The 27,145-nt window shown below is 41.1% G+C and overlaps 1 protein-coding gene across 1 annotated transcript in view; it reads right to left on the bottom strand.

The window, feature by feature from the left end:
* Nucleotides 1-27,145, bottom strand: part of LOC123990374 (fibronectin type III domain-containing protein 1-like) — a 78,636-nt gene that overhangs the window by 8,054 nt on the left and 43,437 nt on the right. The window contains exons 15-18 of the mRNA XM_046290939.1: nucleotides 22,340-22,372; nucleotides 20,983-21,129; nucleotides 15,232-15,468; nucleotides 7,949-8,057 (exon numbers count right to left, since the gene is read on the bottom strand). Coding sequence (XP_046146895.1) covers nucleotides 7,949-8,057; nucleotides 15,232-15,468; nucleotides 20,983-21,129; nucleotides 22,340-22,372 — 526 coding nt within the window. The remainder of the gene's footprint in view (nucleotides 1-7,948; nucleotides 8,058-15,231; nucleotides 15,469-20,982; nucleotides 21,130-22,339; nucleotides 22,373-27,145) is intronic.

The raw sequence follows: 27,145 nt of genomic DNA, 5'->3' as shown, positions 1-27,145 counted from the left end.
CGTGATGGTTAAGTGTGCCTTGAATTCTAAATAAATCACAGACAGTGTCACCAGGAAAGCACCCCCACACCATCACACCTCTTCCTCCATGCTTCACGGTGGGAACCAGGCATGTGGAGATCTTCTGTTCACCTACTCTGCATCTCACAAAGACACAGCGGTTGGAACCAAAAATCTCAAATTTTGACTCATCAGACCAAAGGACAGATTTCCACCAGTCTAAAGTCCATTGCTCGTGTTTCTTGGGCCAAGCCAGTCTCTTCTTCTTATTTGTGTCCTTTAATTGTGGTTACTTTGGTCTGATGCATGCAGTCTCTGAACATTTGATGTTGAGATGCGTCTGTTACTTGAACTCTGTGACGCATTTATTTGGGTTGCTATCAAAGGTCCTGTAATTTTTTATCCTATGCAGCAGAGGTAACTCTAGGTCTTCCTTTCCTGTGAAGGTCCTTATGAGAGCCAGTTTCATCATACAACTTGATGGTTTTTGAGACTGCACTTCCAGAAACTTTAAAAGTTCTTGAAACTTTCCGGATTGACTTGACCTTCATGTCTTAAAGTAATGATGGACTGTCGTTTCTCTTTGCTTATTTGAGCTGTTCTTGCCATAATATGGACTTGGTATTTTACCTAATAGGGCTTTCTTCTGTATACCACCCCTAACTTGTCACATCACAACTGATTGGCTCAAACGCATTAAGAATGAAAGAAATTCCACAAATGAACTTTCACTAAGGAACACCTGATAATTGAAATGCATTCCAGGTGACTACCTCATGAAGCTGGTTGAGAGAATGCAAAGAGTGTGCAAAGCTGTCAATCAAGGCAAAGGGTGGCTACTTTGAAGAATCTCAAATACAAAACATTTGTTGATTTGTTTAACACTTTTTTGGTTACTACATGATTCCATGTGTTATTTTATAGTTTTGATGTCTTCACTATTATTCTATAATGTAGAAAGTGTGGACTAAAGACAAAATATTGTTTTTTTTGTGAATTATTAATTCGCGTGTGCATGTGCTCATGCACGTGTGCACGTGTGTGTATGTGGAGACGAGGGGTAGTGTTGCTGCAGTGCAGAGAGACTGAAATGTATACATGCCTTTAGATGGATCCTTACAGACAGCCACATCAGGTGAACCTTTCATGAACAATTATAAACTGTCAATCACTCTATCCGCTTTTCGTACACAAAGTATTTACTCATGAATGTACACACACGCACAAGTCATATGCAGTCATGCACAAACAGACAGACACACAAACCACAGAGCAAGAGCAAATGAATGCACAGTAGGCTTCTACATTCCAAAGTTATGTATTTAGGAACATCTGTCTGTGTGTGTCCCCGCAGTGACAGTGGATGAGTGTTTAAGCGAGTGTGTGTGATGTTCGTGGGACAGTTCATCAAGTGTGAGATTGTGTGTGTGTGTGTGTGTGTGTGTGTGTGTGTGTGTGTGTGTGTGTGTGTGTGTGTGTGTGTGTGTGTGTGTGTGTGTGTGTGTGTGTGTGTGTGTGTGTGTGTGTGTGTGTGTGTGTGTGTGTGTGTGTGTGTGTGTGTGTGTGACAGTAACAAAGTGTGCTGATTTGTGTAGGCCTACATATGTGCATGGCTAACACCTGAGCGTGAACCGTTGGCTCGGGTCTGAATCGTTGACTTGGGTCTGGCACCATGGAGGGAAAGCTTTATGGCTACTTGGAAGAGCTAACAAACGCACCCCCCCTGCCAGAACCTGTGTCTCCCTTAGACACCCTGCTCTGTTTAACACCCAGAGCTGTGTATGTGTGTGCATTTGCGTGTCTTCCTGTTACAGAGCTGTCAGGTTTCCTGCTCGTGATTTATCGACACACTTGCTCTGCATTAAGTTTCCACTTTCTACAATGTAGAAAATAGTAAAAATAAAGAAAAACCCTTGAATGAGTAGGTGTATCCAAACTTTTGGCTGGTACATCATGTTTTCAGGATAATTTAAACGTGTTTTCAAACCTGCCTCTACCCAGTTAGCTCTGATTTACATCACTCTGAGGGCTTCTTAATAACTTACTGTATATAAGCATTACAATACCACACAGTGCTGGTCTCTGACTGGGGCTGACATCACACACACATGCATAGAATTACACACACAGAGACAGATACAGTGAACACATGTCATGTGTCTAACATCACTGAGACCTACCGGGAACAATAATCATATAAACGCACATTCCAATACCCTATAGGTAGGCCCAAAAAATTGCCAAACATTCCAGCCACCCCAAACCATATACGGTTCACTTTGCTACCGTCTGGCCAATGGTACTGGAGCATCGGCTCTTGGACCAACAGGCATCGAGACAGCTTCTACCCCCAAGCCATAAGACTAATAAATAGCCAGACTGCTGAATAGTAAATTAATGGTACAATTCCTGACATTTAATCCTAGTAAAAATCACCTTATTTTAAGACAGATTATTGGTATAACTGGGGCAAGTTTGTAGGCCTCCTTGCTCTCAAACGCTTTTTCAGTTCTGCCTACAAATTTTCCATACCGAGCTCTTCAAAGTTATGCTATTTTTACCTAAATAACAACGTTGAAACAATATTCTAACATCGGCTGATAAATTGTCAAGTACTTACCTTCCCAAAGAGCCATGGACCTCCAACCGAGAGGCAAGAAGGACGACCAAAACGTTGTTGATTCCCAAGATAACGATAACGCTACAGCTAGCAAGATTAGCATTAGCCGTCATAACTCAGACGACAGTTCCAGACTGTCTCTTGCGAGCCTGCCGAACTGGCTACTCTCCTCCGGGAAATTCAGGATGGTAACAGAGGTCTTTCTATGAACATTTATAAGAAATCGGCTGAACTCCATTCTTCCATTGACGACCTGAAATCCTCCATGAATGATCTCCTTTTGAGAACGACTGAGGCAGAGTTGCGCATTAGCACAGTTGAAGATACCATCGCTCGACATGACCAGGTCTTGATACAACTGCAAAAGGACAATGCCTACCTCAAAAACAAGGTAGATCAGATGGAGAACCAGAGTAGACATAGTAATATCCGTGTGGTGGGATTGAAAGAGGACAGCGAGGGCCGTGACCCGGTCCGTTTCTTCACTCAATGGATCCCGGAGGTCCTAGGCATAATCAACTTCACCAAGCTGCTGGAAATCGAATGTGCCCATAGAACATCAGCGCCGAAACCCCGGCCAGATGAGCCCCCACGAGCCGTCCTGATCAGATTCCTCCGTTTCCAAGACAGAGAGAAGATACTGTAACTCGCAAGAGCCAAAGGGAACATCACCATCGATGGAAAGAGGGTCAGCCTTTTCCCAGATATGAGCGAGGATCTCGCCAGACGTTGCAAGCAGTTCAGACCTGCCGCCAAAGCAATGAAGGAGAAGAACATCATCGGCTACCTCATCCACCCTGCGTGGATGAAAGTTCAGTACAAAGGCCGAAGCCATCTCTTCAACACACCGGGAGAAGTGCACACTTTTCTCAAAGAACTGAGCAACGTCTGAGCCAGGACGGTCTCTCTGGGGGATAAAATGCAGTTTGTTTGTTTTCTCTTATCCGGACTGAACTACTGGTATCTCTCGGTCACTATAATTGATGTGTACATTTTCAACTAACTGTATATTTCCGGGGTGAGTTCTATTACATTTACAGGAGAGTATATTTTGGTTTAGTCCATATCCACTGGGCGAAGGCCCACTGCTTTCCCCCTCATTTATGTTAATCTTTCGAAATGAGACTCAAGCAGCCCTTACCGTGGGTATTAAATATTCAGCCATAAATATCTATTCACAACATTTGTTTTCAACTTAGAGAGCTTAGTTTAGTTTATGCCAAGGTTTAGCTAGTAAGAGCAAGATGGAAAGCGAGCAGCAACGTATCTCTACAAGGGTATTCATGTTTGATTGTTGGGATTGTTGTTTTAGTCTGACAATTGGGGTGGGTGGGATTTTGATTATTTTTTTCTTCCTTTTTTCTATGTTTATTGTTTCCTTCCTAAAGAGACACAGGTCACTTTTGAAACATTTCCTAATTATCTGCATATGATAGATTTCCATTCAGTTACATATTTGAAACCCAACCTATGCTTAATCCACTAAAATATGTCACATTCAACGTAAAAGGCCTTAACAGCCAAATTAAAAGGAAAAGAGTCTATACATACCTTAATGAAAGGCTGACATTGTGTTTTTACAAGAAACACATCTTACAGCCAGTGAACACAAGACATTGAAGAGGGAATGGGTAGGACAAGTTTTTGCATCCTCTTTTAACTCCAAAGCAAGAAGAAGAACTGTAGAAACATCCCCTTCTGCTCTAACAATACCATCTCTGATCCCTCCGGCAGGTTTGTTTTGGTGCAGGGGCATATGTTTTGGACCCTATTGAATATTTATGCTCCTAACTTCGATGACCATAGGTTTATTGAGAAAGTCTTCCTTCAGGTCGCTCAAGCACCACCAGGATGGCTACTGGTTGGAGGAGATTTTAATTTTTGCTTAGATACAGTTCTTGATAGGTCTTCTGATAAACCCTCACCAAAGCCGGAAAGCTCACCATGTCATTCATGAAAGATCTCAATTTACTAGATATCTGTAGACAGTTGCACCCACAGGATAGGGACTACTCTTTTTATTCACACCCACACAAGACACACACACGCATAGATGCTTTTTACTTTCGACACAACTGTTTCAAAGAGTGTTAGATGTCGAGTATCTCCCCAGATTGCTTAGTGACCATTCTCCTCTGGTATTATCAATCTCCATTCCTACCAAGGTAAATGGAGCATATAGATGGAGACTAAATTCTACACTCCTAAAACAACCTGAATTTTGTGCATTCATCAAAAAGCAGATCAATATTTTTACTTTGACAAACAAACCCGCGGAACTGAGTGCCCTTGAATCTGAAATCTCTGAGCTAGAGAAAACCTACCAAAGAGGCCCGACTAAAGATCTATACAGGCTTTTGGTAAATAAAAAACTTTAATATAATATTCTGAACACATATCAAGCTGAGAGGGCCATCATTAAATCCAATCAGCGTTATTACGTGCTTGGAGAGAACGCTCACAAAGTATTGGCATTGCAACTGAAAGCAGAGGAAAGTAAGAGGACAATTAATCCCTACTGAAATTAATAATACTTTTAAGAAATACTATGAAGACCTCTACACTTCCCAATCAAGCGATGATCTATCAGAGATCGACTGCTTTCTCTCCTCTCTCAACCTCCCATGCCTCCCATTCATTCTCTGATCCTTTGATTGGGTGGACAACATGTCAGTTCATGCTGCAAGAGGTCTAAGAGGTTGGAGGACGTCCTCCGGAAGTTGTCATAACTACTGTGTAAATCTATGGAACGGGGTGAGAACTCCTGAGCTTCCTAGGTTTAGTATTGAAGTCAATGTCCCCGAAGAGGATGGAAGCTAGTTGAGGCTACTGTCATAACTTTCCCTCCAATTTTCACTCTTTGTGAAAATATAGCAAGATGATTTTAGCCTTCGAAATTAGATAAAATTTGTCATAGAAAGTTTTACCAAGTCAGTAACCACGTCCACATGAGCACAGACATTATGTCAACAGGATGGAATGCCCCATTTTTCCAGAGTGCATAAAAGGACTGCTAATGAAATTTACCACAGACCGAAAAATGTCGGGTCGCTGCCGGTGTGGTAAGTGATCCTAGCTGTACCCTGAATAATCAACCATTGAGACATTTACATTTAAGTCATTTAGCAGACGCTCTTATCCAGAGCGACTTACAAATTGGTGCAGAGAACGTGAGGATTTGGTCCACACTTCATGAAAAGTCCAAAAAATGGTAAGACCCTCTGAAACTCCCGAGTGAAGAAGATGAAGACTACACAGGAACATTCAGTCTGCAGCTGTTTAAGTACTGTTAGCCTAGGAAACTTGGCCGAAGACAAAGCACAGTTTCCTTTCACCACCATAGAAACCTCTAAAAGATCTATTCTAAAAAGCCTCTTTGAACACCGTGTGGTACATCTCTGGAGGAACCGTTCTAACAGACACTGTTAGACCTAGAAGCTACAACCACAAAGGAGTCTCTGGTTGACAAACTTCTATCAAACTACTCTCCACAGATGGACCGGGCGATTTCAACAGAGAGATGACAAAGATATACACACGTAAATATTTTTATACATTGCAATTATTTTAGAATGACCGGTCGTTCATGTGCAAAGTATTCATATTACAATTGTTAGGTTCTTATTTTTCAGAGTAAATAACTCGCGGACACTAGAGAATCCTTAACCAATTTTAATTCTTCCCAGAGGATCTGTACAGCTGTAATCAGACAAACCAACATTTGTCCCATCCAGATATTTATATCCCACTTACGACACTCCCTCCGTCCAATCCTTACAGTCTCTCCCTCTCCTTTACATGCCCCTCCCTTTTCATTGTGTACCAAGCCGCCATATCGGGTTAATCCACTAAGGATTTCCCATTGTATTATGTTAGTAATCAAAGTATAATCTATCCTGTGTGTGTGATTGTTTTCTGTGTGATTATTTAGTTAGTTAGTAAATAAATAATTAAGCAAATTTGTGTATCACTGAATCGGCATTTAGACTAGGGTTCATGCAGATTTGAAGTCAACGACGTTCAGAACGAGACTGATATGAGGTAATAATAATAATTAATGGATGACTAATATGATAACTGTCACGCTTCATCTGAAGAGGAGAGGCGAGAAGGATCGGAGGACCAAAATGTGGCATGGTATGTGTTCATCATGAATTTTAATAAAGCAAACACTGAAACACTATACAAAAACAATAAACGAAATAACAACCGTGAAGCTAATGAGAACTGTGCCGAAACAAGCAATCAACATAGACAATCACCCACAAACAAACAGTGCAACCCAGGCTACCTAAGTATGATTCTCAATCAGAGACAACTAATGACACCTGCCTCTGATTGAGAACCATACTAGGCCGAAACATAGAAATCCCCAAATCATAGAAAATCAAACATAGACTGCCCACCCCAACTCACGCCCTGACCATACTAAATAATGAATACAAAACAAAGGAAATAAAGGTCAGAACGTGACAATAACGATTTATTCTGATATATTTTTTAGTTAATTCGGGAAACGGTAACTCATTAAACAAACTTTTTCCGTTGTGCCCCAAGTTACTAATGAGTTAATTGTTACATGATTCATTTAATAATTAAACACAGTTAATTGATTTGATAAAATAGCCATCATCACATTAATGATAGTCACGTCACGACATTACTGTAGACCTTCATAGCAAAGTAGTGTGTTTTAACCAATTATTTGGTGATGTGAATATAAGTTTTTTTTTTCTGAAATCCACTAAGGAGGATGGTCCTCCCTTTCTTCCTTTGAGGACCCTCTGCTGACATATACGCATACCGGCACGATACAAACACAAATACATACACGCATGCACACCCTCACACACACACACTTTTACACTCATCATATGCTGCTGCTACTCTGTTCTTTATTTTACTCTAATTATTACTGTATCTATCCGGGTGCCTAGTCACATTACCTTGCCTTCATGTACATATCTACCTCAAGTACCTTGTATCTCTGCACATTGATCCTGTACTGGGACTCCCTGTATATACTGTAGCTTCATTCTTGTCTATTTTATTTGATTAATTTCATGTTGGTTACTATTTTATGTCGTATTATTATTTTTTAAACGCTGCCTCGCTGGGAATGTTTCATAAGCGAGCAATTCACTGTAAAGTCTGCGCAAGCTGCATTCTGTGCATGTGATGAATACATTTTGATTTGATTTATAGTTACAAATACTTACACACAGACGCAAACACGCAGGCAAACACCTCCCCAGACGCACACACATGGGTAAAGAATATATGAGCCGTAACATCTCGCAAATCCTTTGTTTGTATAAGCATTCTCACCTGGAGTTAGGTTTGAGGTTTTCGACAGCCAGATGTGAGCCGCTGGATGCACTGGAGGACCACCTGTTGTTAAGGACGTCATCGTATGAGGCACTGTGGACCATGTAGCCTGCAGGGGTCACACACAAGGCGTGGGTCAGGGGCCAAATGTCACCAGAGGTTAGAGAGGGGATGGATCAAACATGGATCCATTTTAAAGTTTGAGAAGGAGAAATAAAATGTGTCCATGTTGGTTTTGATGTGTAGCCCAAGGTAAGGGTGGTCTGATGTTAGAGAGGAAATATTTAATTTGACAGGAGAGTGATTGGAGGCAGAAGAACGATCCCAACTAATTTGAGGTATCAGTGGTTTTAAACTAGAGACAGCCACAGTAAGTCACATTGTGGATCTGCCAACCACTACACATACAGAGACAATCTGTTTCTCTGTTTCTCACCTCTTGTTTTGCCTCTCCTCTCACACACAGAAGGGTAAACCTCCATAAAGCCCCAGGCCAGTACGTGAGTACTGAGGTCATGGAATGCTCAGATCATGCCACTCAGCCAGTGGAAACTCTACAAGGGCGGTGCTCCCTGCCACATCTAGCTCCTATGTGTTCATATTTTTTCTGGAGCCTGGCCAACACAGCTGGCTCAAGGTGGAGGGGAGGAGGAGGAGGGAACCACTACCGCAGGCACCACTCTTGCTTTCTGATTGTGTTGATCCCTCTTTCTCTCCCTCTCTTTCATTTTTTCTCTATGACTATATTTTGTAATCAGAAGTGTGAAAACAGAAGCACTGGTGCAGCCTGTCACTCACTTACTGTATGTATCCTTCTCTCCTCACGCTTTCATTCTCTCTCAACCCTGCTGCCTCTCTCTCCCTCTCTTTCTTTCCTCTTTACTTTGCTCATCTTTCTGACAACGCAGCCCATAAGGGAATAAAAATTAGAAAACGTGAAATATTTCATATTGGCCAAATAATGTGTTAAAAAAATGCATTCCAACATATATTACAAAATATATATATAAATGTATGTAAAATGTATATTACATTTACATTTAAGTCATTTAGCAGACGCTCTTATCCAGAGCGACTTACAAATTGGTGCATTCACCTTATGACATCCAGTGGAACAGTCACTTTACAATAGTGCACCTAAATCTTAAGGGGGGTGAGAAGGATTACTTATCCTATCCTAGGTATTCCTTAAAGAGGTGGGGTTTCAGGTGTCTCCGGAAGGTGGTGATTGTCTCCGCCTGGCCAAACTCTGTATATCACAATATTTAAATGCATTGTGTGTTTAACGTATTTCAAAATACCATCTGAAGTACGTTGAAAATGTATTTTAGAATATATTTTCAGATACATTTTCACATGTATTTATCAAAATATTTGATAAATTGAGTTGAGTTTTTTAAATATTTTTTTTTACTATTTTCTACATTGTAGAATAACAGTGAAGACAACACTATGAAACAACATATATGGAATCATGTAGTAACCAAAAATGCATTTTATATTTTATATTCTTCAAAGTAGCCACCCTTTGCCTTGATGACAGCTTTGCACACTCTTGACATTCTCTCAACAAGCTTTATGAGGTAGTCACTTGGAATGCATTTCAATTAACAGGTGTGCCTGGCTAAAAGTACATTTGTGGAATTTCTTTCCTTCTTAATGCGTTTGAGCCAATTAGTTGTATTGTGACAAGGTAGGGTTGGTATACAGAAATAGCCCTATTTGGTAAAAGACCAAGTCCATATTATGGCAAGAATAGCTCAAACAGTCATCCTTACTTTAAGACATGAAGGCAAGTCAATGTCAAGAACTTTTAAAGTTTTTTCAAGTGCAGCCGCAAAAGCTATCAAGCGCTATGGTGAAACTGGCTCTCGTGAGGACCGCCACAGAAAAGGAAGACCTAGAGTTATCTCTGCTGCAGAGGATAAGAAATTACAGCACTTTTGATAGCAGCCCAAATAAATGCATCACAGAGTTCAAGTAACAGACACATCTCAACATCAACTGTTCAGAGGAGACTGTGTGAATCAGGTCTTCATGTTTGAATTGCTGCAAAGACACCACTACTAAAGGATAATAATAAGAGACTTGCTTGAACCAAGAAACACAAGCAATGGACATTAGACCGGTGGAAATCTGTCCTTGGTCTGATGAATCCAAATGATAGATTTTTGGTTCCAACCGCCGTGTCTTTGTGAGACGCGGAGTAGATGAATGGATGATCTCCGCATGTGTGGTTCCCACCATGAAGTTTTGCACCGTAAAGTTTTTGCAGGTGTGATGGTGTTGCGGGGTGCTCTGCTGGTGACACTGTCAGTAATTTATTTAGAATTCAAGGTAAGCTTAACCAGCATAGCTACCACAGCTTTCGGCACTGATATGCCATCCCATCTGGTTTGCGCTTAGTGGGACTATCATTTGTTTTTCAACAGAACACTGACCCAAAACACACCTCCTGGCTGTGTAAGGGCTATTTGACCAAGAATGAGAGTGATAGAGTGCTGCATCAGATGGCCTGGCCTCCACAATCACCTGACCTCAACCCAATTGAGATGGTTTGGGATGAGTTGGACCGCAGAGTGAAGGAAAAGCAACCAACAAGTACTCAGCATATGTGGGAACTCCTGCAAGACTGTTGGAAAAGCATTCCAGGTGACTACCTCATGAAGCTGGTTGAGAGAATGCCAAGAGTGTGTATAGCTGTTATCAAGGCAAAGTGTGGCTACTTTTAAGTATTTCAAATATCAAGTATATTTTGATTTGTTTAACACTTTTTTGGTTACTACTTGGTTACTGCTTGATTCCATATGTATTATTTCATAGTTGTGATGTCTTCACGATCAATCTATTTTACTTCACAGATCGATACCATTCTAATGTGATCGCAGATCCCCATGGTAGATACAGTGCCTTGCGAAAGTATTCGGCCCCCTTGAACTTTGCGACCTTTTGCCACATTTCAGGCTTCAAACAAAGATATAAAACTGCATTTTTTTGTGAAGAATCAACAACAAGTGGGACACAATCATGAAGTGGAATGACATTTATTGGATATTTCAAACTTTTTTAACAAATCAAAAACTGAAATATTGGGCGTGCAAAATTATTCAGCCCCTTTACTTTCAGTGCAGCAAACTCTCTCCAGAAGTTCAGTGAGGATCTCTGAATGATCCAATGTTGACCTAAATGACTAATGATGATAAATACAATCCACCTGTGTGTAATCAAGTCTCCGTATAAATGCACCTGCACTGTGATAGTCTCAGAGGTCTGTTAAAAGCGCAGAGAGCATCATGAAGAACAAGGAACACACCAGGCAGGTCCGAGATACTGTTGTGAAGAAGTTTAAAGCCGGATTTGGATACAAAAAGATTTCCCAAGCTTTAAACATCCCAAGGAGCACTGTGCAAGCGATAATATTGAAATGGAAGGAGTATCAGACCACTGCAAATCTACCAAGACCTGGCCGTCCCTCTAAACTTTCAGCTCATACAAGGAGGAGAAGACTGATCAGAGATGCAGTCAAGAGGCCCATGATCACTCTGGATGAACTGCAGAGATCTACAGCTGAGGTGGGAGACTCTGTCCGTAGGACAACAATCAGTCGTATATTGCACAAATCTGGCCTTTATGGAAGAGTGGCAAGAAGAAAGCCATTTCTTAAAGATATCCATAAAAAGTGTCGTTTAAAGTTTGCCACAAGCCACCTGGGAGACACACCAAACATGTGGAAGAAGGTGCTCTGGTCAGACGAAACCAAAATTGAACTTTTTGGCAACAATGCAAAACGTTATGTTTGGCGTAAAAGCAACACAGCCCATCACCCTGAACACACCATCCCCACTGTCAAACATGGTGGTGGCAGCATCATGGTTTGGGCCTGCTTTTCTTCAGCAGGGACAGGGAAGATGGTTAAAATTGATGGGAAGATGGATGGAGCCAAATACAGGACCATTCTGGAAGAAAACCTGATGGAGTCTGCAAAAGACCTGAGCCTGGGACGGAGATTTGTCTTCCAACAAGACAATGATCCAAAACATAAAGCAAAATCTACAATGGAATGGTTCAAAAATAAACATATCCAGGTGTTAGAATGGCCAAGTCAAAGTCCAGACCTGAATCCAATCGAGAATCTGTGGAAAGAACTGAAAACTGCTGTTCACAAATGCTCCCCATCCAACCTTACTGAGCTCGAGCTGTTTTGCAAGGAGGAATGGGAAAAAAATTCAGTCTCTCGATGTGCAAAACTGATAGAGACATACCCCAAGCGACTTACAGCTGTAATTGCAGCAAAAGGTGGAGCTACAAAGTATTAACTTAAGGGGGCTGAATCATTTTGCAAGCCCTATTTTTCAGTTTTTGATTTGTTAAAAAAGTTTGAAATATCCAATAATCCACTTCACGATTGTGTCCCACTTGTTGTTGATTCTTCACAAAAAAAATACAGTTTTATATCTTTATGTTTGAAGCCTGAAATGTGGAAAAAGGTTGCAAAGTTCAAGGGGGCCGAATACTTACCTACAATACAACTGACCAAAATTAAAAAGGATGTAATTGCCTGTCTCACTTTGTTAGCGAGACGATTAATGTTACATAGATGGAAATCCTCTGCACCTCCTACTCATACTCTTTGGATTAAATCCATTTTGAATTGCATAAAGTTGAAAAAAATTAAACACACACTCAATGGGTCTGTAGACAAATTCTATGCAATATGGGCTCCCTTCTTTTCTTATATTTTCTTATGGGGCGGCGGCCTAGTGGTTAGAGCGTTGGACTAGCAACCAAAAGGTTGCAAGTTCATATCCCCGAGCTGGCAAGGTACAAATCTGTCATTCTGCCCCTGAACAGGCAGTTAACCCACACTCTTAATTCTGAGAGTGTGTTAAAGATGTCTTTCCAGAAACCAACCTAGGCTGTCATTGAAAATAAGAATTTGTTCTTAACTGACTTGCCTAGTTAAATAAAGGTAAAATAAAAATGTTAAACAACTACATTTTCCTGCAGTTCCAGAGTGATGTATATTTACATATTAGTGATGACATCTCACATGTTATTATCTGTGCTTGTTGACCTATAACAACTGTATCAATATATATATTTTTTTTCTCTTGTTTTTTAAATTATTATTATTTTTTTTTTGGTGTTTGTATGTTTTTATGTCTGTCTCTCTCTCTGTTTTGCTCTATTGTTGTCTTTGATGTGTTGAGTTGTTTTATATTACTACCAAATAACTTACAAGTGCAATTATTTTGTAAATGCTGGTGTTGAAAATTCAATAAACAAAGTCAAAAACATTTTTTTTAATTAACATTGACCAACTAATACTCAAATCATAGAGTAAAAGCAGGTGAGCTGGTTCTACACTTTTTGACAATTTTCTGGTGTTGTTTGGTGAAAAACTGAGCGTGTTGAGCATAACACATCAACCCTGTTACCCAGAAATGTTTTACCAATTGACATTACTATTTTGAATCTTGTATTCAAATGCCCCTTCCTGTTGCACACAACAAGCTTCAATTCCCCCGGTCACAAGAGGATTCATTGCTGATTTAACTAGTTATTTCTGTTCAATTTTTCCCAGATGTGGTAAATTCCCACTTCCCACTTGGTTATGAACACACCATAACACCACTAACCATACACTGTAGAGCCATATAATACCACTCATTGGAAGGACAAAGCCTAGACCTACACGTTGACATATTGTGGAGCGTTGTACAATGTATAATTTATTAAAATCGATAAAAACGATTATACATTATTTTATTTTTTTACAGCCTAGCGCCCGTGATACTAGAGGCACGTACTAGTCACACTTTTTATTACAGTTTTTAAGAGTGTGTTTTTTATCAAGTTGAACTTGTACTCTTTATGACAGAATGTTAAAATTAGGTGACATCCAACATATTTGTTTTTTTACTCACCATCACAATTTAAATTACTTATATCACTGGCAAAGTTTTGGCTTGGTGACCCAAACAATTGTCTTCATTGATCAATAAGTAAAGAGTAATTTAAGAAGGCGAATTAGGAACCCCTTTGGCCACCCTGTAGATAGATGTCATAGCCATGCCTTTCTGGAATATTGTCAGGCATAACAAACATTACATGCATTTGAGGAAATGTATGTACATGTATCTCTGGAATACATTTTAAGGCACTGCATCCATTTTTAGCAAAGACGTTAAATACTGTATATTGAAATGAGAGAGAGATCGAAATAGTGGGAAAGAGAGAGAACGTGGTGCAGGTCTGCAATACTATGTGGTTTAGACATCAGAGAATGTCCCAGCCCTCTCCAGGACTAGGAGCTTCTGTTGGCGAGCCAAAGGTAACACACAGCTTCTCTCTGGATGACTGAACCCATGTCTCTGACTGAAGCACTGTTCACAAGACACACTCATTACACACTGGATCCCTCGATCTATCAAATATAGTTTTACAGTACTCAAAACTCGGTTACTGACGTCGAAAACATTGGGGGTTGGGTGACTCCCTAAAATCTAACGAGCAGCTGACTAGTTTGTGTCACACCCTGATCTGTTTCACCTGTCTTTGTGATTGTGTCCACCCCCCCTCCAGGTGGCGCCCAGCTTCCCCATTATCCCATGTGTATTTATACCTGTGTTCTCTGTTTGTCTGTGGCCAGATTGTTTTGTTTCGTCTATCATACCAGTGGTTTTCCCTCTGCTCTTGTCTCACGAGTGTTCCTGTTTCCTAGTTTCCCCGTTGTTGACCATGCTGCCAGCCCTGTCCCTGAGCCTACCTGCCCTGACCCTGAGCCTGCCTACCATCCTGAACCTTTGACCCACCAATCTAGATTACTGACCTCTGCCTGCCCTTGACCTGTTCTTTTGCCTGTCCCTGTTCGAATAATAAACTTTGTTATTTCGACACTGTCTGCACCTGTGTCTTACCTTTAACGTGATAATTCGATTATGTCTGCTGACCTGCTATGATCCTTTGAAAACCATAACAAATGGGTCAGGATAGAAAAGTTGAAGTCAGACATAGGCTACCTTTACAGAGGGATCCCATTTCTGATATATTTTCCACTAATATGTCTTTTGATCAATTACATCAGATCTTTTTAAGAGTTGATCTGATTTGTCAAAAGACTAATTAGTGAAAGAAGATCAGAATAATTGCAGCATAAGTGCACACTAACTGCTTGAAGCACTGACAGAATACTCTTCACACCTCTCACATTGTATCTACAGTACACCCCACTATGTGGCCAAGCTTGCTAGTCACCCTGTGTGACATTGTGGTCCACTCACCTGACACCATGTCATCCTTCAGTGGGATGGCCCAGTCCAGGATGACGAATGAGTGACAGCCTTCCATGGCGACCACCGTGATGTTGTGGGGCTTGTTTTTGGGCGGCTGTTTCTGATTAGTAGCCAGGCTGTCTTTCTTGAGCAGGTTTTCCAGGACGTCCACCTGTAGGTATTCCAGAGCCTCCGTCAGCGAGCACGGAGCGCCCGGATCCTTCTGGATGAAGTTCACATACGGAGCTGGAGAGAGGGATGACAGGGAGGGATGGGAAAGCAGCAAGATGGTTGATAAATTGTTTACAATCATTGCTGGGTTTACACACCAACCAAGAAACCCCTTGGGAGAGCACAATGTATTCTTCGGTCTACATTTTTACTGAACAATAAAATAATTATGTTGAAGAGGCAGTGCAGCTAAATACATGTTTTTTTTAATGACATTTCCACACTATGAGGTTGAAATTGTGAAAATTATGATCATGCCTAATCTGTTCAGGTGGGATGGAGTTTTTGGCCCAGATCAACGACATCACAATGTGATGTGATCATTCTGACCAATGACCAGTCATCTTTTATTTGCTTATGTATCCTACTACTTTGAAGGTGTAGGCGGGGTAGGCTCTAGATTCTAAATGACCCTATTCGCCAATAAGGGTTGTGTATATAAATATACCGCCTTCAAATTTGCATCGACACGCCCACACACGATCAGACTGAGCATTTCCATGGCAAAAGGACACTCAGGAAAATAATTTAATTTGGAGTTATTTTTATGACATGATTATTTATTCAACACACAGTGATGATTTAAAATGATTTAATTAAAAAGACTGCATAGAGGTTTTAATACAAGAAGGCAATGTTTTAACATCTGCTGGTGGGCAATAAAGTGTCATATTACAATCTATTCCGTTTATAACTGAGTCTACTAGGGTTCCCTCTGTCAGGAGTTCAGGAGAAGTCAGAGTGGGTGATCTTGCGTAGCATAACAGGTCGTGTGAGACCCCTGGTCCCATTCTTCTTCCCCATTGGGTGATTTTCTGTCTGTATTTCTGTTGTTCTTCATGTCCGTGGGAGCTACTGTAGTGCCAGTTGGATCCATACACAGCTGTGAACACTTCCAAAACTCCCAGAATTCTCAGTATGATTGGGATGGGAATGGGAATTTGGCTGGACTCAGTCCCACCCCACCACACGACTCGGGACAGGCAACTGTAGCCAACAGACACTGTCCAACAGGGCTACAAGGTTTCTACTCTCCTTTTTTAAAGAATACAATAGATTTGAGAACGTTTCAACTACATCTAATAATGTCCTTACAGCTACATATCTGGACACTCTGATGTATGTGTCTGTCTGCGTATGTGCTTTTCTAGATGTATACATGTGTCTGTTTCCACATGGCATCTTACTTTTGAGATATTGTGTCTTCTATAGTGTTTCTATATATATCTTTTGATCTACTACATTCTGAGGAAGTAGATGTAGTGCTCTTAACCCTTTCCTTTATGTTCCGGAACAGTTTGGAATCACTAAAATACTATTTCATGTAATTTTCCACCATGACCCTTCATCTACTTTTCTAAGTATGGGTCTCAAACTTGTAAAACATGTAATTTAAAAGAAAACAAAAAAAGTTGACCTGGTAGCGACATCCATAATTTTCTGGTTCAATTTGACCCCTTTGACCCCTGCAATTTGATCTTGACCTTGGTCTATATAACCTTTGAACGGTTTGTCCTATCACATACTGTAGATATAAGTTCATGTATAATTTCCCTATGTTGCTGAGAGGCTGATCAATACTAATCAACACTACCCCTTCAAGACAATTTGACCTTGACCTTTGTTCTAGAGACAATTGGTATTATGTGCAGTAAAGATCTATCCATGATGATCACAAGGATATACGTTTGTTTTCCCTGCGACGTTCAGAGGCCGAGGGACAGTGATCTGAATTCTAGCAAAACATTTCATAAATGTCATAAAAATGTACGTAGTAATTTGATGGATTTACGAATTTGGTACAGTATTCAAACATTTGACTTAACATTTTTTACAGTTGGGTCTATCAACTCAGGGGGGGAAAACATATGAAAGAGGACATTCTCAGCTACTGGAAAATACATTTTGAGAGGTTAAAATCATATATTTATGAAATTGACCCGGAACATAAACGGTGTAGGCCAAATCGAACATAAGGGAAAGGATAACTTTATACTTTTCTTCCCTTTTGTAACCCTCTATTCACTTACATCATACCCTCTTCAGATAACATGTGTCGGCCTGTAAAGAGGAACCCAATACCCTTTGTCTGGCGCCAGTACAGTTGACTGACACGATTGGTCAATTGAGTTAGCATGGTCAAACCCCCTCCAGATAGAGGAATGGTGGACGTGTCAGAAAGCTGGCTGCTGCTGTGTTGGATCTGATATATTAAACTCGTAAATATGAGAGAGTAGGTCTCCTTGTTTGGCCGTCTGGGACCTCTCCTCTCACTGCTGATATCAGCGGGTTTCATATTTTTTCATTATTTCACTGTTATTCTTACTCTATTTCATTCTGTCTTAGGATTTCTATAATAGATGTAATGAGCTTCAGATGTGTTTGCTGTGCGTCCGCCGGCCTCGGCTCACCGGATAGTTTAGCTGGATTAAATGACCTGGTTCAGGGGCCAATGTTGTAACAACAATGTAATAATATGGTAATTAAAGAAGACGTTCATCCAGTGCTGTCAACACATAAGCCTACACCATTTTCAGCACACATGCCTCTGGTGCTTCAAGCATCGTGCACCAGCCAAACAATTGGAACCAATTCTGTGCCAATTGGTGGTAATGCCCAACTCAGGGATGGGCAATAATTCCGTCTCGAGGGCCACATCGGAATTGCAAAATTAAGCAGAGGGTTCAACAGATTTTTTTGCAGACAGATTTCTTCGTCAAAAGAAATTTGCGGGCCAGAATAAGGGCAGTTATTTGACAATGTTATAATGGACCTATTCTACATCATTTCTATCTATTTTAAACATTGAAGAGTGACCTGTTTGTAATAATGTTTTTACACAAACCTCCCCTAGGCCGGATTGAATGGGCTCGTGGGCCAGAAGGCCGGATCCGCCGGTCTTGCTTCGAAGGCTGTCCAATATCACTGACACATTTCGAACTCAGGTCCTCATAGTGAACAATACCAGATAACACTGCTGTTACTGAGACCCGTCGGTTAGCGTACTGTCCAACTATGCCACGCCAACACATTCACATGGGAGATGTGAGTGGCACTCTCTGATGGCTCAGCAAGGATGTATATCCCAACAACCACTGAGAGGCTCCTTCATGAGAGACAGTAGGAGGGAGGGAGGAGAGAGATTTTTTAAATGTTTTATTTTAACTTTATTTAACCTTTATTTAACTAGGCAAGTCAGTTAAGAACAAATTCTTATTTTCAATGACGGCCTAGGAACAGTGGGTTAACTGCCTGTTCAGGGGCAGAACGACAGATTTGTACCTTGTCAGCTCGGGGGTTTGAACTCGCAACCTTCCGGTTACTAGTCCAACACTCTAACCACTAGGCTACCTTGCCGCCCCAATGGGGAACTTAACGGGGAATGGGGAATCAGAGATGTTGGTTTTATTCCTGTTCAGTGTGTGGGGGTTTCAGTCTGTTTTTCCAGCGATAGGAGTGGATGTGGATAAAGCAGACAGAGGAGGAGACAGACGAGGCCAAAGCAAGCACTTTAGAATGGTAAAGAGACAGCAGGACGCTTCAAGAGCAACTGAATGTAGTAAGCAACTACTCCTTTTGGAAACAGCTTTACGTAGCATTGATATGAGTCAGAAACATTTATTCTCGTTTCAAAATTGACTACAAAGTGCAAATAGGGTAATTTTGGTCATACAGTCAGTCTCATCCAAAACAGATTTGCGAGATATTTAGGAAAAAATGGCATGTCACGGAATGAAAGGTACCGCAATAGCTTTCTTTGGGTTGGGTTTATTTCAATCCTGCCCACATGCCCACAGCTGGCAGTACCCAAGTAATCATTAAAATGGCTCACAGCTGCATGCGACCTGATCGTAATGCTCAGGGACCATCCGTAAATTACACAATGTACATGGGAAAATATTTTTAAATGTCAATGCCCTAAAAACCTTTGACCAACTATAACTTGTAGAAATGCATATAAAAATATTGAAAGAATTTAATGAGACAACTAAAAGGTGTGCAACGTGAACATCTCATTTACATTGTGAAATGTATTGATGTTCCCTAACTAGCCCCACAGTTAGGCTATGCAAAGCCAATCCAACTTTGCCACTGTCGCCCATGTCATGTGGACCCTGAACTGTCAAGACCCTGGCCCTTACAATGCGAGTGGCATTGGGAAGTACAAAGGCCTACAGTGCGACCATTAGTTCTACCAACAACATTATCAACTAACTCCGTTGTCTCCAAATCTCTAACCTGTCATAGTGACACTTTTACACACAGACCCAGTCCCATGTATTATGTACACCATGACCAGAGAAGGGGGTTCCTCCTTGCAGATGCAAGTTTAGAAACCCTAGTGTGCCTTTGTTCCAGCCCAGCACTAACACTAATCATGCTCTTCAATCTAGACCAAGGACCTGGATTAGTTCAATCAGCTGTGTTAGTATTGGGCTGGAACAAAACCCAGCAAACAATGCAGACAGCTTTCCAGGACCATGATTGACCATTAATCTCTGCAAGAGAGGGTCACAGAGGGGTGAAACAACATTAGAGGTCATTTCAGGATATCATCTGTTAGCTGAAAGAAGATACAACTCTGATGGTTCTGCCAGACCAATGCAAAGATGGCACTCCCTCACCTAAAGGGATTTTCCTTGGCCCAGGGGTAATCATGTAAATATAGGCGGTAGTCAAGAACTGTGAATGTATTTATGATGTGTGACTGAACGAGCCAAGATATAGAGAGCCAGAGTTCATTTCTCCTCCGTGAAAGAAAACTGAACACACACCAAATAGGACTATAATTATTTATAAGGCTGAGACACACGTGTTGCACACAAGCGCACACACAAGCGCAAACACAAGCGCGCACACACACACACACACACACACACACACACACACACACACACACACACACACACACACACACACACACACACACACACACACACACACACACACACACACACACACACACACACACACACACACACACACTTAAAATGCGAGCACGCTCACTCAATCAAACACAAACGCATGCAGGTGTTTCAGCTGGATGCCTGGATGAACATTATTTATGTTACGAAACAAAAACGGCCTTTCTCTTTGGCATTTAGAGGGTCTTCACAGAAGCTTCCCCCCATTATTATTATTATTTTTTTTGTTTAATCACTCACTACTGTATGATTGAAGAGGTTAAGCTCTGTTTAAACTGAGATCCATCATATAGATAAGGGTAATGGGGTGTGATGACAGTGTTAAGTTCGAAACAGTAAAGTCTAAATCCACAGATGACAAGGCTAAGTTCTTAGACAGTGATGCTGAAATAACCGCAAGTGGTATGTGGTATGTTACATCAACGTAGGGGAGAGATAGATAGTTTGTCAAACTCAAACACAAACAGCTCAAGCACACTTACAAGCACACACCCACGTGCATGTGAGGTGCATTCACCCAATCAGGCACACATACATGCAAGCAAGCATGCTCCCACACATTGCGCATACTACTGTTATCATTTTTCTCCATACCGTAGCCTACCTGTGAAGCGTTTCTTCCCGGTGAGGTCGAACTCATTGGAGGGGCTATTGTTGAAGGGCCTGGTGTCTGGTTCAGGGGTGGGGTGGTCTGTCGTAGTGGTGGTGGGGGGCAGCGTGGGGGGCAGCGTCGTCTGCCACAACAACTCATCTAGGAAAAAAAGGGACACAAACTAAATCCAAATACCACTGAATTTAGTCCGTGTGACATTTTGCATGTAGCACTAGACTTTTGTAATTGGCATGTAAATAAGCATGCAATAGCTCTTGAAATGAGTGTGATATCATTGGAAATGACCTTGATGTTTTTTTCCTTTTAAAAGGCAAGTTCTTCCTGTGTAATGTTTTGCTGCCAATATCTTTCCATTCCTGAGGCACCGGCTTTTGAACATCATGCCCGTTTCGCAGTAGATTACTGTAATGTTCATGGTTCTGAGCCTAACAAATGTGTAAGGATTAAGTCAGTGAAGTCATTCAAATCAATGAGTTACTTCCAGCAGCACCAGGCGTTCTGGCCTGTGGCGTGCCAACGGACCTCTGCATGACACCATCATGTGCCTCACACACAGCCTTGCAGGGATACACTATGAATATATTGGGATGCAATTTGTCGAGTGGTGCTTGTACGAGCAATAGTTTTCTCATGGCACTAATCAAACTATAACATCATGGCGTATGCTTACCAAACATAACATAATCACAGTTCCTCCATTCACTGAAACCATGAATGACCATGCATTACCAGTATACCATAACATGACATGATACACTTTATATACTATATACAAAAGTATGTGGACACCCCTTCAAATTTGTGTTCGTTGGGAACTTCATGGCCGAGCAGCAACACACAAGCCTAAGATCACCATGCACAATGCCAAGTGTCGGCTGGAGTGGTGTCAATCTTTGCTGATTTTTGGTTGAGATGTTCGACGAGCAGGTGTCCACATACCTTTTGGTTATGTAGTGTAAATCATCACAAGTCATCATCACATGCAGCAACATCACAGAGCAGAACAGTACAGTAGAGCATGCCAGCGCATTCTCTCCGGGTTAGTAATGCAGTTCACAGACACTGTAGCGGTTGAGTTGAGTTGGCCAGATAAAACATCAGAAACACAGCCGATGATGGAAGGAACCCAAACCCAACCCAAACAAACACACAACCAACCATCGAAAAGACCACAGGCAAGGAAACATCAAATAGAGGAAACAATCAACAAACAGATGAACTGTTAGATAAACATTGAAAGAAACAATGCAGGCAGGCAGGCCCAGCCCTACGGCCGTCGGTACGTAGCGATTACTCAGCCGGGTACCTTCCTCAATGGCTAAAGCATCCGACAACATGGCAACCATACCCATAGAGTCCGTTTCCAGTCCCGAGGATTCCTCTGTAGGAGAAGTGAGACAGGCTATAGCATGACCAGAAACCACTGTACACACACACACACACACACACACACACACACACACACACACACACACACACACACACACACACACACACACACACACACACACACACACACACACACACACACACACACACACACACACACACACACACACACACACACACACACACACACACACACACACACACAGTAACACTTGTCTTTCTAGCTCCAGCACAAACTTTCAAGTTGACGGTGGAAAAAAAATGGTGCACTGTTTTGAGTTAAGAAGTGTTCCTCCGTTATTTGTTCTTAGTCATCTCAATTGCCTTGTAGTAAACTCAAAACAACTGGGGATGGTTATTCCCTTGGAAAACATATGACTTATGGCTGTCTGCCTTTGGGTGTATGTTTGTTACAATAACCCCTATAAGAGCCTAATACTATGTATGTGTCTGAATGTGGGCTTTGAGTCTGTACTGTGTTAATCCCTACGGAACACTTAGGTCTAAGCCATAAAAGTGTGTTTGGACGTGTAAGAATATTCAAAGATAAATACACAACGCAGAGAACTAAAGGTCAAGAGGGAATTAACGATCAATGGAAGATAGTTGTTTTTCTGTATTGGCGAATGAATGATCAATGGAAATAGTTTATTTGTCATGGGGAACTGAAGATTAATGGGTCAGGGACACGGGTAGAATTCCAGTCTGGGACTCATACCTACATGTGATGTGGCAAGTTCTCATTGGTCTGAATTGTCTATACGTTGAGCCTGAAACTGAATACTTGGCCATTGGCCCAATTTTACGGCAAGGAATTCTAATTGAACAACCACAGGCTAGGCTTGGGTATAAACTACATCCTGTCTCTTTGTTCAAAGGAGAAACATTGAGGCCAGGGAAGAATGACCATCTACCATCTACTTTCCAGCATAACAACTATTGATTTGTTCTCATTGAATAAATATATTGTTCTCCCCCTGACTTGCTTTGACAGTCTGTGTTGTAGAAGAATAACACAAATTGCTAACAAGTGTGTGTTAATTGTGTGTCTTGTGGTAAATATAATTGTGTAGTGAGACTAACTGCTTAGCTCAGGGAATGGGTTAGGGTGTGGCTGGCCCAGATGTGGCTGGCCCTGATGTGGTTCCCATCAGATCTGGATTCAAATACTATTAAAAATAATAAAAAGAATACAACTGATGGCACCAATAGAATAGTCCCAAAACTGCAAACCCTGACAATCTTCAGGCTGGTTTATACTTTGTCTATCGACATGTATGGAGACAGTTAGAATGCGACAAGTCTCACTGTTCAAAGCAACATTTCATTTATACTCCTGTGGAATGTCTGTAGACTGTTGCTACGACTGTCATTTTCCTTGCTGCAGGCAGATGAAAAAAGTTCAACTTTGACCCTGTTGCTTGGTCTGTTGCCATGGTTACCTGACAGACTGCAATGAGTGCACAAGTTCTAAAATTCCCAGGTAGAATGCCATGCTTTTATTTCGTCACAGTCATCGCACAATATTTTCTGTAATTAGCTTGCCATTAACTTGTAAATAATGATCTCGTTGTGAATTTATTTTCCTACAATTATGAATACATTTGCTAAATTTAAGAAGCTGGATAGATAGCTAGCTAATAAGCTAAAACTAAACCAAAACATTGTTTAGAAAGTTGATTTTAGTTACCTGGCTTGCTAGATTGATATATACAGCGCGTTTGGAAAGTTTTCAGACCACTTGACACATTTTGTTACGTTACAGCCTTATTATAAAATGGATACAATCAAATAAATAAATCTACACACACTGCCTCAAAATGACAAAGCAAAAAACAGGTTTTAAAAATGTTTTGCAAATTTATAAAATAAAATAAAATCAGAAATACCTTATTTACATAAGTATTCAGACCCTTTGCTATGAGACTCGAAATTGAGCTCAGATGCATCCCGTTTCTTCAACTGATTGGCTATGATTTGGAAAGGCACACACCTGTCTATATAAGCTCCCACAGTTGACAGTGCATGTTAGAGCAAAAACCAAGCCATGAGGTTGAAGGAATTGTCCGTAGAAGTCAGAGACGGGATTGTGTCGAGGCACAAAAAAAATGTCTGCAGCATTGAAGGTCCACAAAAACACAGTGGCCTCCATCATTCTTAAATGGAAGAAGTTTGGAACCACCAACACTCTTCCTAGAGCTGGCCGCCTGGCCAAACTGAACAATCGGGGAAGAAGGCCTTGGTCAGGGAGGTGACCAATAACCCGACGGTCACTCTGACAGAGCTCCAGAGTTCTTCTGTGGAGATGGGAGAACCTTCCAGAAGGACAACCATCTCTGCAGTACTCCACCAATCAGGCCTTTATGGTAGAGTGGCCAGATGGAAGCCACTCCTCAGTAAAAGGCACACGAAAGCCTGGTTTTAGTTTGCCAAAAGGCACCTAAAGACTCAGACCACTCAGACCAAGATTAACTGGTTTGATGAAAACAAGATTGATCTCTTTGGCCTGAATGCCAAGCACAATGTCTGGAGGAAACCTGGCACCATCTCTACGGTGAAGCATGCTGGTGTTAGCATCCTGTTGGGGAGATGTTTTTTAGCAGCAGGGACTGGGAGACTGGCTATGATCCAGGAAAAGATGAACGGAGCAAAATACAAAGAGATCTTTGATGAAAACCTGCTCCAGAGTGCTCAGAACCTCAGACTGGGGTGAAGGTTCAACTTCCAACAGGACAACGACCCTAAGCACACAGCCAAGACAAAGCAGGAGTGGCTTCGGGACAAGTCTCTGGATGTCCTTGAGTGGCCCAGCCAGAGGCTGGACTTCAACCCTATCGAACATCTCTGAAGATACCTGAAAATAGCTCTGCAGCGACACTCCCAATCTAACCTGACAGAGCTTGAGAGGATCTGCAGAAAAGAATGGGAGAAACTCCCCAAATACAGGTGTGCCAAGCTTGCAGTGGTGTAAAGTACTTACGTGAGAATACTTTAAAGTACTACTTAAGTTGTTTTTTTGACTATCTGTAGTTTACTTTATTATTCATATTTTTGACAACTTTTACTTTTACTTCACTACATTCCTAAAGAACATTATGTTGTTTTTACTCCACACATTTTCCCTGATACCCAAAAGTACTCGTTATGTTTTGAATGCTACGCAGGACCAGAAAATAATTCACATACTTATCAAGAGAACATCCCTGGTCATCTCTACTGCCTCCTGATCTCGCAGACTCACTAAACCCAAATGCTTTATTTGTAAATGGCGTCTGAGTGTTGGATTGTGCCCCTGGCTATCCATAAATGAAAAACCAGAAAATCATGCCACCTGTTTTGCTTAATATAAGGAATTTGAAAGGAATTATGCTTTTACTTTTGATACTTAAGTATATTTTAGCGGTTACATTTACTTTTGATACTTAAGTATATTAAAAACCAAACACTTTTTGACTTTTACTCAAGTAGTATTTTACTGGGTGACTTTCACTTTTACTTGAGTCATTTTCTACTAAGGTGTATTTACTTTTACTCAAGTATGACAATTGAGTACTTTTTCCACCACAACAAGCTTGTAGTCGCTGCCTAAGGTGCTTCAACAAAGTACTGAGTAAAGGGTCTGCATACTTATGTAAATGTAATATTTCCGTTTTTTTTTTACACATTTGCTAAAATTTCTAAAAACCTGTCTGCTTTTTCATTAGGGGGTATTGTGTGTAGATTGATAAGGGAAAAAAATATTTCATACATTTTAGAATAAGGCTGTAACGTAACAAAATGTGGAAGAAGTCAAGAGGTCTGAATACTTTCCGAATGCACTGTAGCAAACACATTTTTAAACAGATGGGTTTACTGGTGTTAAAATACTCCAGTTATGCTATTTTGGACCACCAGGCTGCTGATGTCATACAGCCTGTCGTTTTTGTGTTCACACTTTCTCATAACGACAACGACAAGTTTGATTTCCGGCAACAGTAGGATGTTCATGATGTTATTGCGATAACTGTCTACAGACATGTTGAGAGACCAACTGAAAACCAGCCTTTAGCCTGCCAACTCCAGCCAGGCTAAGAAAAATGCTCAAAGTGTTTGAACATTTTTCAAAAAGTATTTGGACCCAGGTGCCTGGCCAGATCTTGCAGGGCTCTCTACTTATTATGATCAGTATGTTGTGGAGATGGTAGACAACAACAGCTCACAGACTAACTGATGACAGACTCTATTCTGATCCACTGCTTTTTAGCCTGCATAAAATGTAATAGATCGTACAAGCTCAGAATAAGCCTAGTCCTGGACTGAAAATCATTCTCAGTTGAAAGTGCATAAATCCAGATAGGTATACTAAGAAGCAGGATAAATTATTTAGTGAGCTAACTTTGGTCAATTCGGAGTTCATTTTAGGATAACTGATGACACGAAGGTGGCCCACATTTTAGCCAGGTCAATTTTGAATTCTTTAGCTGTAACTTCCGGGGAAGGCTAACTCACAGCTAACTGTCTGAGCCACGAGTTGAGGGCCAATTACATCAGATTCCCTCCCTCTGACTAAGATTGCATCATCATCCGCTTAATTTGAGGAAGACGGCTGATTAAATATTTTATTAAAATATCTATCACCTGACACATTTAGTAACGATAGGATGCATTTGAAACTTCACGGATAGTAAAACTTTTGAATGACTATAATACGTGACAATAGCCTGCTGAATATGCGAGGTAACTTCTCTTTCATGCTGATTTTGGCAAAAATGAAAATGTGGCTCTG

This window comes from Oncorhynchus gorbuscha, linkage group LG12 (genome assembly GCF_021184085.1).
Source record: "Oncorhynchus gorbuscha isolate QuinsamMale2020 ecotype Even-year linkage group LG12, OgorEven_v1.0, whole genome shotgun sequence".
Taxonomy (NCBI): Eukaryota; Metazoa; Chordata; class Actinopteri; order Salmoniformes; family Salmonidae; genus Oncorhynchus; species Oncorhynchus gorbuscha.
This window is presented reverse-complemented; position numbering and strand designations above follow the sequence as displayed.